Genomic DNA, 12435 nt, shown 5'->3' with positions numbered 1-12435 from the left:
CAAATAGAAAACAACTGGTCAAGATTGGTTCACTGAAAAGTAAAGCTTTACCAGTACTTTACGGTGTCCCCCAAGGTAGCATACTTGGTCCCACTCTTTTCCTTCTTTATATGAACGATATCCATGAACTAAAGTTACAAAATGCTGAAATCATTTGCTACGCAGATGATACAGCAATTATATTTAATGGTAAAAAATGGGATGATGCTTATAAAAACTCTGAACTAGGCATGATAACCATCAACCATTGGCTACAGAATAACTTGTTAACCATAAACCATAAAAAGACCAAATTCATATGTTTTCATAAAACCGCTGCATCTAAACCAACAACCCCAAATCACTTAAAAATTCACACCTGTAATTCTGATCTGACGCAATTAACAACCTGTAACTGTAAATCTATTGATATAACTTCCTCTATAAAGTATTTAGGCGTGATCATAGATCAAAATCTCAACTTTAAAGAACACATTTACTGCCTATGTAAACGTTTAAGAAAAACCGCAGGTATTTTAAAGAAACTAAGGAATTCAGCTGAACCCAAACTTCTTACTAGAATTTACTTTGCTATCTGTCAATCTATCGCTTCCTACTGCATCCCAGTATGGGGCAGCGCAGCAAAAACCGTAATTATATCCACAGAAAGGGCACAACGATCTGTACTTAAAACTATGTTAAAAAAACCGTATCGATACCCAACTCAGACACTCTACAGTGAAGCTAAAGTTCTTACTATACGCCAACTTTTTATTCTTAGGATTTGTCTTTCCACCCATAAAAATATATTATCATCCGATCTATACGAAAAGCTCGTCAAACAACGCGTTTTTAAAATGCCTGTAACTTTTTTGAATACAACTTTTGGTCAAAGGTTTGGCTCATATATCAGAGCTCATGTATATAACAATATGCTACAATACTGTAATCTTAAGAACTATTCTGTCCCTGAGGCTAAAATTAAGTTGAAGGAATGCTTACTCAGACTAGATTATTATTGTACTGAGGATATCCTATAATACTCGTAGAATTATTACCAGCATTATCTATTGATTGATTTAAAGATTTTATTTCTATAATTAGTTACCATAACAAGAAGACTGTTTAAGATAATTTTATGTTTTGTTTTGTTTTTGATATTTTATTTCACTCTTGTGTGACATAGTTACACTGTTTATGTTTTACTAATTAATATAAATTCACTTTAGTCAAGTCATTTTTGGTACCCCAAGATACGGGCTGAGCCTAGTTTGGGGACCCCTGCTCCTTGTGATTAATGTCCAATTCAGACGTGTGCATAGATATAGTTTAAGTATAATACCTTGTTTAGTATATAGTAAATATGTAACATTTCTTTTGCGCAATAAAGATTTTTATTATTATTATTATTATTATTATATAATAATCTATCAGATAATGTTACATTTTCAATTTACCTTTGCTTGGATTACATTACATCAAAGCGGCCACTATCGTTGATATTACAGCTACTTTATTAAAAACTATTTCTAGTCTAATTGTCAAATTTTAATAAAGCCTTCTATACCTAAACTATATGAGTATGCGGAGTATGCCTCCATTAACATAACCATAGAAATTTACGATAGTGCTCTATTCATTTACGATAGACCATTAGGTACACTCTACCTCTGTACATATTACAGTCCCAAAATAACATTAATTAACAAATTAATTAAACTCTCAGAACCCTGGCCGACGACTCCCCAAAAGGTGATAGTCCCGGGCAGCGTGACGTCAGCCAGTGTCCAGAACCTGCAGCCGGCCACGTCCTACCACCTGCGGATCATCGCAGAGAACCGCCTGGGCCAGAGCGAGCCCAGCCAGCTCGTGCAGGTCACTACTACTGAAGAGGGTGAGTGCTTACTGCTTAGATTTCTCGTCCACCAATATTCGCCAAGCTGCCAGTGTCATGCTGTTGTGTGACTTTGAATAACATTTCCTGCCGTTTTGTGAAAACCCTTTTGGGTGACGATTGCGAATGAGAGATATTCTCAATCTCTCATTATCTAAGGTATCCTTGTATAATATACATATAAGTACATAAAAACATTAAAAAGGCCTTTAGGGTAACCAAGTCATTAAAGCCTTTGTTGTCGTCAACAACCTAAGTAATTCAATTCAGAATAAAAGTGTAATTTTTTTATTCAAAAGCCAAACCGAACCTACGTTAGGTACATAGTTTTAAACCATGTTTTTGTTTCAGTCCCCAGTGGACCACCGCTGGACGTGAGGGTGGAAGCCAAAAGTTCAACAGAACTGATCGTGAGCTGGGAGCCCCCTCAGAGGGATTTGTGGAACGGAAACATTCTCGGATATTACGTCGGCTTCCAGGAGGTAAGCGAGTTATTTGTTTGATCTTTGATTCGCGACTTTTTACACTTCAGCCTCGTGGGCTCTTTATTTAATTAATCGATTTATCCTTGTTTGTTTCCTCATATATATTATGTATTAGCTTCAAAGTTTTTCTCTCACATAGGGAAAATGGAAGAAGAAATTAAGGTGGATTTTCTACTTAGCGTAATTTCTAAAGAGTGTGAAGATTGAGTAAATTAGAAACTATTCCAACCACGTGGCTCTATTGAATGCTTGAACATGAACCTGCTATAGACTCTAACAGTATTTCATTTGAGTGAATTTAGCAGGTACAAAGTGGGCATCATTAGTCACTTTACACTTTTGTACCTGTTAACTTCAAAAACATCTCTTCATGATCATCGTCATCATCAGCCTATAGCAGTGGTCATCTTCAGTTTGTAAGTCGTCACGAACGTCCTACGGAAGTTATGTTCTTTTTTTCAATTGGCGGAGCTAGTGGGCCTTCTGTTACCTACTTACCTTATAGCTTTACGGTCTTATTCATAAAAAAAACTTTAACTTTATATACCAACACACACCACCAATTTTCCAGCTCAACAGCAACAGCTCCGTGCTAAGCGCGAGCGGGCCGGGTGGCGCGTCGTACACGGTGCGGACCGTCGAGGGCGCCGGCACATCTCGGACCAGGACCACTCTGTCTGGTCTTCAGAAACACGCGGCGTATGCCGTGGTGGTGCAGGCGTATAATAGCAGGGGCGCCGGCCCAGCGTCCCCGCCTACTACTGCCACTACTATGGAGGATGGTGAGGGGATTTTGACTATTGTGATGTGGGTTTTTAGTGTTGGGTTGTGGGGGAGTTTATCTTGATGATTTAGGTGGTTCAACAACAATACAGCTTTCAATTAAAAGCAGCGGTACACTTTTATTTATAATATCCTAGTCTATGACTTTTAGCAGTCTCGAAGGAAAGAATAAGCCAGATGATTGCCGACCTCCGATAGGAGATGGTACCCAAAGAAGAAAGAAGATGACTTTTATAGCGGCCAAAACCTACTCAAGAAGACTTTCTATTAAAATCGGTTATGCAGAAAACGTTATCTCGCACTTCAACTTCCCAAAGCCACGCACGTTATGATAACTCCCTCACCCATCTTCCAGTGCCCAGCCTTCCGCCCGGCGCGCTGCAGTGCACGGCGCTCAGCTCGCAGTCCGTGCGCGTGGCGTGGGAGCCCCCCCCGCTGCGCGGCCGGAATGGAGTGCTGCAGGGGTACCGCGTCACGTACGCACCCGTCACTGACTGGTATGGTAAGTTATTTGGATTGACACAACTGTGATTGCACACTTGGATTGTGTGATATGTTACCCGCCAGCCCAGTGTGGAGATTATGGCAGTTACCTCCAGCATTAGAGGAGGCTCGTGTTGATTTAGTATAACGGGTTGTGAGTTCGCATTTAAAATTTGAGTCATGTGTCATGTGTCAAAAGTCAACAACTAATCCCCACTATCAACCCACTATTCACTTGTTATGATGTAACAGTGGTGTTAATGATCTTACAGTGTATCGTGAAACTAGCCCTTGGAAGGGTACTTCGAATGTAGGACGAAACCTTTGCGCTGATTCATCATAATATTCAGGACCTCCCGACTTTTGTTAGGATATTGTTGTTTACGACCTTATTAGATTTCCTTGATGCATTACAGGAAGCGAAGATGCAGTGACCAAGCAAATCTCTGGAATGCACACCACGTTGTCTGGTCTACGTAGATACACTAACTACTCTGTGACGGTGTGTGCCTTCACCGCCGCTGGCGACGGCGTCAGAGCTGCACCCGTCTATTGCCATACTGAGGAAGATGGTAAGTTACTTTGCCAAGGTCCAATGAGCTAAGATATGTCCGCATAAATCCTCATCCGATTGACCATGTCATTAATTTATTTTCACAGTACCTTCAGCACCAGCTGATATAAAAGCTGCAGTCTCTTCAAGAAACAAGATACTTGTATCTTGGCTACCTCCAGCCAATCCAAATGGAGTATTAGTGGGCTACACTCTTTACATGAGTGTCATTGAAGATGGACGTGAGGTAAGATATCTTCACTATTAACTGCTTAAATCCCTTGAAATTAAACACAATACAAAACTATTTTTGTTAGACGCGATATTGCGGCTTCGAGACGCAAAGGGTTAAATGGTGACATAACAAATTTCATTATGTTTTCAGGAGGGTACTCACAAAAGGATGTTGTCACCAAGCACACTGTCCCATGAGACTTCAAGATCCCCTCCTCGAGCCACCCACCAGTTCTGGGTCTCAGCGTCCACTCGCCTCGGGGAGGGCGAAGCGACCAGAGTAGTCACCGTGCTGCCGACTGATAGTGGTAAACATCTCGCCTAATGTTGTGACACGTCTGTATTACAAGTCAATATGGCTTAAATTAGTGCTGTTTTCCACAGTCCCTGCCCGGATTACGTCGTTTAGCCGCAGTATAGTGACTCCGTGGAAGGAGAACATTTCGCTGTCGTGCAACAAAGTCGGGGTTCCGACGCCGTCTACCATGTGGAGTATGAATGGAGCATCGCTTGAGTCTACGCTGAGGAAGAATGTTACCAGTGACGGGACTTTGATCATCAGGTAAACCTACTAAAAGTTTCTACCTAAAGTATGTTAACAGCGTTATTATAGTCCGTTGTTTTCGTGACATCTGAATCCGTGCTGTTAAACTATGGATTACGAAAGAAGTGGAGACAGCAAGTGCGTCTGATTCTAGCAAGGCTATAAATGGTACACCTACCGCTCCGGTCTGATGACAAAAACAAGACTATACACTTCAATCCTCCTGTGTTAATTATAACACAGGAGGATTGAGAAGCCTATACCTTGCAGTGGATTGGCCTATGATATAAGCAAAAGTCATATTTCATCATTCGAATATGGCCCCATGTCACACCCTCTTCTCGCTCATACACACAACCCTCACCAACTTCCAGCATGACGCAATACGCGGACAGCGGCAACTACACGTGCGTGGTGGAGAACGTGCACGGACGTGACGAGGTGACCTACGGCGTGGAGGTCAAGGTGCCTCCACAGCCGCCCGTGCTGGCCGTGGTGGACTCGTATGCGGACAGTCTGCATCTGCAGTGGAGCGACCAGGGCGATGGGGGCAGCCCTATTCTAGGTGAGGACTGGTTTCTGGATGATCTTTTGCGATTTTTAGGGGTGTAATGGATTTTCTGAGTTCCCTTCGTTATCTGTTAATCTTTATGTTTGTGACAAGACCTATTTTAAATGTTGCCGTGTTTTTTTCCATCTTTCTAGTTGCTACAAATAGTATTTTGTATGAGCGTGTGTGCTCTAGTTGGTTAAAAGGCTACAGACCTTTTATCTTCAGAATCCCACGGGCAACCCTCATGCACTAAGCTAAATACGCAGAAGCTTCCCGAGTTCGCCCTTGACTACGTTCGTTCGTACTTATTTAGGTACTAAGCTATCAAAATCTCTCACCCACAGGCTACGTGATAAACTACAAGCGCGAGCACGGCGACTGGGAGGAGCTCCAAGTAGAGGCGGGCACCTCGGAGCACGTGCTGCCCAACCTGTGGTGCGGCACGCGGTACCAGCTCTACATCACTGCCTTCAACCGCATCGGGACTGGGTTGCCGTGTGACATCGTGCATGCGTATACTAAGGGCACTGGTGAGTCACGCATGTTGATATTTTTTTCCAGAAATCGTACAAACAATTATTAATAATAAAGAGTGTGAACTCGAGAACCATAACAATCATCAATGATGTCGTCTAATGAACGGTTATTGGTTATCGGTATTATGGCAGATATAATTTTTCCACTGCTGATTTTAAGTTTCGATGCAATCCTTCAGAGAATCTCCGATCATAGCTCCTTTCATAGCAGGCTGAAACTACTTTAAATAGAAAAACCAGCCTAATTGGTACTGAGCACGTTATTTCACGATAGTTAAGTTATAATGGTGACGGTCGAATGGCGTAGTGGTTAGTGGCCCTGACTGCTATGCCGAAGGTCCCGGGTTCGATTCCCGGCTGGGGCAGATATTTGTTTAAAGACAGATATTTGTACTCAGGTCTTGGGTGTTGATATTTATATTTAGTATCTATCTATCTATGTATTTGTGTAGATATATCAGCTGTCCGACACCCATAACACAGGTTCTGCCTAGCTTGGGGTCGGATGGCCGTGTGTGAGATGTCCCCACATATTATATTATTATTATATTATATTATAATGAACCACAAATAAATAAGAGGTCTTTTTTGTTTATTTCAGTTCCCGTGAAGCCGAAACACTCTCAAATGATAACTCTGAACACGACCACAGTCACAGTCTGGCTGGACTCGTGGGGCGACGGCGGCTGCGGAATACTTTACTTCGTTATAGAATATCGGGAAATGAGTCAATCACAGGTAAAGCCTAAGAATTTATATATGTGCCAGTCGGTGTAAAATACAAATACATAGTCAGTAGTTTCGATCTAAAACTACCGAACGCCACTATAAAAAAATGTAGCCCGTAACTCATTGTCTTGAACGGAACATGGGGTAAGCCTACTTACCCTTGTACTGCCATTTCGTTTGAACATGACCCTGTAGAATAAAAAAATATTACAACAACAATTTTCATAACCGAATCGCTCTTTTAACATTTTTCCTCCCATTTCCAGTGGCGCCTGGTCTCCAACAGCGTGCAGGCGACAGAACGCGTGTTCAGCGTGACGAGCCTGAGTCCCGCCACGCAGTACCAGCTGCGCATCACCGCGCACAACAACGCGGGCCACGCCGTCGCGCTCTACAACTTCACCACACACTCGCTGAGCGGCAGTAAGTGTAGTCTCCAACAGCGTGACGAGCCTGAGTCCCGCCACGCAGTACCAGCTGCGCATCACCGCGCACAACAACGCGGGCCACGCCGTCGCGCTCTACAACTTCACCACACACTCGCTGAGCGGCAGTAAGTGTGTTTCACTAGCAGACGGAGTTGCACGGCATCTTTTATGGCTTTGTATAGTGACATTTATCTTCCGCGAAAATGATGCCGTACAGCGGACACAGGGGTCTAAGATGTTATTGTTTCATTGCTGATTTAGATTGGTAAACTTTTCATAAGCTATTCAAGCTTAGGTTTTGCTCGTAGTTTTGTTAGCAAAACGTTTTGGGAAGCGAAAACATGCCACGCACACACGCTGGCACATTTGGTTTCATCATGATATTTCTATAGTTGAATCAACTGTATGAATGGAATTTAGGCTACTTGACAAATCGAACAATACAGTAATAATAATATTTCCACCATGATTGATCGTGCACGATTGCACCCATCTATGTTTTTCAACATTATAATCATTTTCATCTTTGTTTTTAAACATTATTTTTTCTTTCCAGTGTTAGACGGCGAGCTAGCGCCCCCGGTGACGGCGGCGGGGGCGCGGTCGCTGGGCGGGGCGCGGGTCATCCTGCCCGCCGCGCTGTCTCTACTGGTGCTCGGGGCGCTGATCGCCATTGTCTTTCTTGTTAGGAGAAATAGTGAGTTTTCCTCATTTATGTACGTATTTTGTTGGACTTTAGCAGATGATGTGAATGGCTGACTTGAGTGAGACTTTTGAACTTGTCCTATTTATAACACAATATAATTCTAATAGTCATTGTCATGTACCTAACCGTAAACGACCATAATTATACGCTGCATCCATCCTACTACCTTACAGCCCTGACCACTGAAATCCGGCATAACTAACGCAAAACAAGACCTGCCAAAATTCTTGCGCGCGCTCGCGCACACCGAGCGGCTTCGAGAGGGAGCGCGAAGAAAAGATTATGTCACGTCTTGTCGTGTGCGTTGTCCGCCCCGTTCTACGTGTGCTGGTCTAGTTTTCAACTTTTAACACACTCAGAACAAGCCTAACATCGTCTCTATTCACACAGAATCAGGCGGCACGGAGACGGCGGCGACAGAGAGCGGCGTGGGCGAGTCGCCGTCGGTCGCTCAGCTGCAGAACAAGGTGAACCGCGACCAGCAGTACCTGGCGACCCGCGCGCAGCACCCCGCGCCGCCGCACTACAAGCACGCTTCTAATGGTAACTTTCAACTTTATTATGAAGCCTTAGTCACCATTTGTACGAGTATATCCATGTGCAAGAGATACCGATACTGATAATGGTACTGATGTTCACGTGATTTGACTTTGAACCTAAATAAATAAAGTATTAGATACTTCAAACTCTAGAAAGAAATCTCATTTTATCTTGCCAAATCTTATTAGGCAAATTGGTGACCCCGACATGATAAATTATAAGTAGAACAAGGTGAACCACGGCCAGTAGGTAGTAAGTAGTAAGTACCTGGCCACGCGCGCGCAGCACACCGCGCCGCCGCACTACAAGCACGCTTCTATGCAATGGTAACTTGCATCTTTATACAGGGTGTCCCAATAGTCAACAACAATAATTTAACCACATGATGTACTGGTCATACTGAACAACCTATATAAAACCTAGAGCCCTAGTCACCTGTCTGTATTATTCCTACATGTACTTATTAGATACACATAATTATGTATTGATATTTGAATATGGTATTGATGTTCACGTGATTTGACATTGGACACGTATTATTTATGTAATGACGTTTTAAGATACAATCTCAATAAAAAAGTATTACTTCTTTCTTACTCCAGAGAGTACTCTCATTTTATCATTCCAAATCACACTAGGCAAATTGGTGACCCCGACGTGATAAATTATAAGAAAGTAGGTATAATGGCGGAAAAGATAGATGGGGCAGCAGAGGTAGCTACCGTTACCGTTGAGGCTACAGGAAGACTGCGTTAGAATACTATTCTTACTATGTGAATCAACACTAACAAAAGTTTTAATCTGAAATCCACTGCAGAAACTCCAATGTTACAAACCGCAATTCTTCCCCAGAATACATCGAAGACATCTGCCCGTACGCCACGTTCCAACTGACGAAGCCGACGGCGTACAGCGAGAGCAGCTACAGCGGCAACGTGTACAGCGGGCCCTACCACTCCGTGCGGGGCTCCTTCGTCTACCACGACGTCAAGCAGAATGACAAATATAAGGTACCTATTTGTACGATGTTCTAGTTATTTAGTGAGATGTTAATTTATGGAGGTTCAGTCAGGGCGGCCTAAAGACTACAACCCCTAACATCCGACAATAAATATAGCAAGGAGATATGATGAAGGGTAATGACAGCGTAGTTTCGTATAAGGAAAAAGAAGAAGTAATTTTGGATAACCTTAAAAAATATACGTTAGAAATTAAGAAAAAGTAGCTGATCATTGCGAATTAATGAATATTAAAGCTAGCGAATGTTTGGGTGCAAATATGAACTATTAAAACAATATAAGTTCGGATATTTACAGAAATATGTAATTGTATACTGTGAATTAATAAATTTATAAATTACAGGGTAAAGAACCGGAATACACTAAAGTGAGAAGAAAAGGGAATCGACTTCGCGACCCTCACTCCGAGAGTCAAGGTACGATCCGCCACTACGCTCAACACCGACACTATCCAAACGAGGCTTATCTATAAGTAGTTAGCTAATTATAGCTACAGTTTTATTTTGTGTAGATTGCACCTTCTAAGTAATATAAGTTTAATTTTAACCCATTTATGTTAAGTAATGAAATTTATATTTGACAAAATGCTCACCTTTTATGCAACCTGATGGGGGCGTAACTGGTGTTGTATTGTAAAGGTAAGCATGCACAACGTATGTATTGTAACATACCCTGAATGGATCATCGTATGTGTGTATGTATTTAGACGTTTGTCGGCTTGTGTGAATGTCCTAGCGTATTGTAATGTTGTACCATCCCTGAATTGCTTGATATTATATGCGTTTTTTGACCATTTGTTTCAACAATCATTATCGGTACTAGGATTTAAACGAGCAATATTGTATTACCTATTGATACGTATAAATGATAAATCATTAGCCAAATCCTAGTACCTTATCTCATCCATCCATCTCATCTTAGTAGTGTCGATTTGACGAACGCCTTCCATCAGATCGAAACTTCTAACCGCCCTACTTACACAATCACTTACTAACGTTATTTTGTCATGTTTACAGAGTCAGACAACTTGGGTTCGACGGATTCGGAGGTGAAGAAGATACTGACTCTTCACCTGCCCATTACAGAGTACGAGGACGATGCGAGTGACGACGCCAGTGCGCCCGCGCACTCTGATAGCGAGACCGGCGCCCGGCTCACGCGGCCCTCGCATCCTACCACTTGTTAGTGTTTTTTTTTTATGTGTACTCTTTGATTGTAATTTGTATTTGATTTTATCGAATTTACTAGAACTGATCCGTAACACAAAAAAAGTTTTTTTATTTTTTTTATTTAGACGACGTTATTAATAATCATAACTTATTATAGTTTCCAGCAAGAGGACCGTAAAATACGTTTCGAACTCTTTGCAATCTTGATTTTGCTCTGTCCTCACTCTACTAAGTATTACCTACTATACTGTCACTGCTTCTCTACTAACCGCTGTCAGGTTATGTATTACACCTAAAAAACTATAATAAATAACTACAAAACCCGCCTTTCCAGACCCAAGCGTGGAGCGCGAAGAGTCATCGTCCTCATCAGAGAACTCCCTCGGCGGCGTGGTCCGCAAGGCGTTCCCCTCGCGCAAGGGCAAGGCGGGCGCGCTCGGCAAGAGACACGTGCGCAGCAGCAGCGGGTACAGTAGCCACAACGACGAGACCACCTTCAGGTACCAGCCTAACCGCGCCTGTTGCAGTAGGGACAACTACTACTTTACTTAAAGAAGAGGATTCGCACCCGTAAGCGAACCTAGATATAACTGATGTTTTGATTTGATGAATTGTTAAGGAATCATGTGAATGAGTTTTATGTTTGACTAGACGCCTATAATCTATTACAAATCCCCTCTGAATCTTCTCCAGCATTTGCATCTAAAAGGTCACAATTCATTTAGTAAAACATCTTCAAGGCGTCTGGTCAGGCAGTAAACCGACTGGTATGGTTGCAGTATATCGAACTACCCGTCATTCAACGAGCACATCCACCCGCCGTCGCGGTTCTCGGACGACACGGAGTGCGAGGGCCGCCACCGCCGCAAGAGGGCGCCACATCCGCACTCCGACACCAAAATTACTAGAGAAGCCTTTCAGATCAATGTTTAAGGGTTAACAGACGGTTATGTCTTGGAGATTTCGAAAGCGCACGCAAAGGGTTAACGGCGCGGGCGCTAGGTTGCAATATTGTTTTCAAGTACATTATTTGGTAAAAAGGCCATGACACGGAAATTATTTTCAGTTTCCTGGAATTTCATGTAGGTACTGTCTTGTACTTGCGACTTCTTGGTATACTGTATTTTATGAAAATTCACCGGATACATGGATTTATTAAATGATTGGCACTGTTAGAATGAACACCAAGTGCATGCCTAATTTCAAATTTTATGTTTTTGTCTATTAGGCATTGATAATTTTGTGAGTTAACTTTTTAGGGAAGAGATATTCTCTCGCGTAAGCTCTAATAATTTTATTGGTCAATAAAGTTAAGGATTATAATTACGATGTGAACTGCTACTTCCATCACGTTTGAGTCGTGTAAATAAGACTGTAGATAGATAGTTGATAGGCAAATATTTCTTAGTGCCACAGTATAATACGTAATAATTGTTTTTGTACTCTCAGAATCTGGTATTTTATTAAAATGCGCTGCAACAACTCTTCCGCAAGTAACTTAGAGTACGGCACTTTGCATAATAAAATGTATTTAATATTAAAAGTACTATCGAATGAAAACTAAGGAGAACAATAATTAAAGTAAAAATGTATTTTAAACTTAATGCCTTATTGACCAAAGTCTTAAAACTAGTTAATGGATATAAAATGAAATTATATCCCATATTTTAACTATAAACTGTTTGATTGTTGTAAAGTTTATGGGAACATTAAGTTTTCATTGACAAATCTTATCTCATTGTCTATGTAATATAGTATGTTATGAATATAAATATCATAAGATCTGATCAGATTGATGTA

The 12435-nt window shown here is 41.8% G+C and overlaps 1 protein-coding gene across 1 annotated transcript in view; it reads left to right on the top strand.

Moving 5' to 3' along the window:
* Window positions 1-11693, top strand: part of LOC105389611 (Down syndrome cell adhesion molecule-like protein Dscam2) — a 152871-nt gene extending 141178 nt beyond the window's left edge. The window contains exons 20-38 of the mRNA XM_048628013.1: window positions 1706-1873; window positions 2225-2355; window positions 2930-3140; window positions 3497-3647; window positions 4045-4196; window positions 4285-4424; window positions 4563-4719; window positions 4781-4973; window positions 5330-5520; window positions 5853-6038; window positions 6646-6782; window positions 7040-7196; window positions 7758-7898; window positions 8298-8450; window positions 9300-9457; window positions 9810-9882; window positions 10483-10647; window positions 10970-11135; window positions 11415-11693. Of these exons, the coding sequence (XP_048483970.1) occupies window positions 1706-1873; window positions 2225-2355; window positions 2930-3140; window positions 3497-3647; window positions 4045-4196; window positions 4285-4424; window positions 4563-4719; window positions 4781-4973; window positions 5330-5520; window positions 5853-6038; window positions 6646-6782; window positions 7040-7196; window positions 7758-7898; window positions 8298-8450; window positions 9300-9457; window positions 9810-9882; window positions 10483-10647; window positions 10970-11135; window positions 11415-11568 (2984 nt within the window). The 3' untranslated portion in view covers window positions 11569-11693. The remainder of the gene's footprint in view (window positions 1-1705; window positions 1874-2224; window positions 2356-2929; window positions 3141-3496; window positions 3648-4044; window positions 4197-4284; window positions 4425-4562; window positions 4720-4780; window positions 4974-5329; window positions 5521-5852; window positions 6039-6645; window positions 6783-7039; window positions 7197-7757; window positions 7899-8297; window positions 8451-9299; window positions 9458-9809; window positions 9883-10482; window positions 10648-10969; window positions 11136-11414) is intronic.
* Window positions 11694-12435: the final 742 nt, after the last annotated feature.

Source organism: Plutella xylostella, chromosome 19, assembly GCF_932276165.1.
Source record: "Plutella xylostella chromosome 19, ilPluXylo3.1, whole genome shotgun sequence".
In the NCBI taxonomy this organism is placed as follows: Eukaryota; Metazoa; Arthropoda; class Insecta; order Lepidoptera; family Plutellidae; genus Plutella; species Plutella xylostella.
Note: the sequence above shows the minus strand (reverse complement) of the source record. Positions and strands in the feature narration are given on the sequence as shown.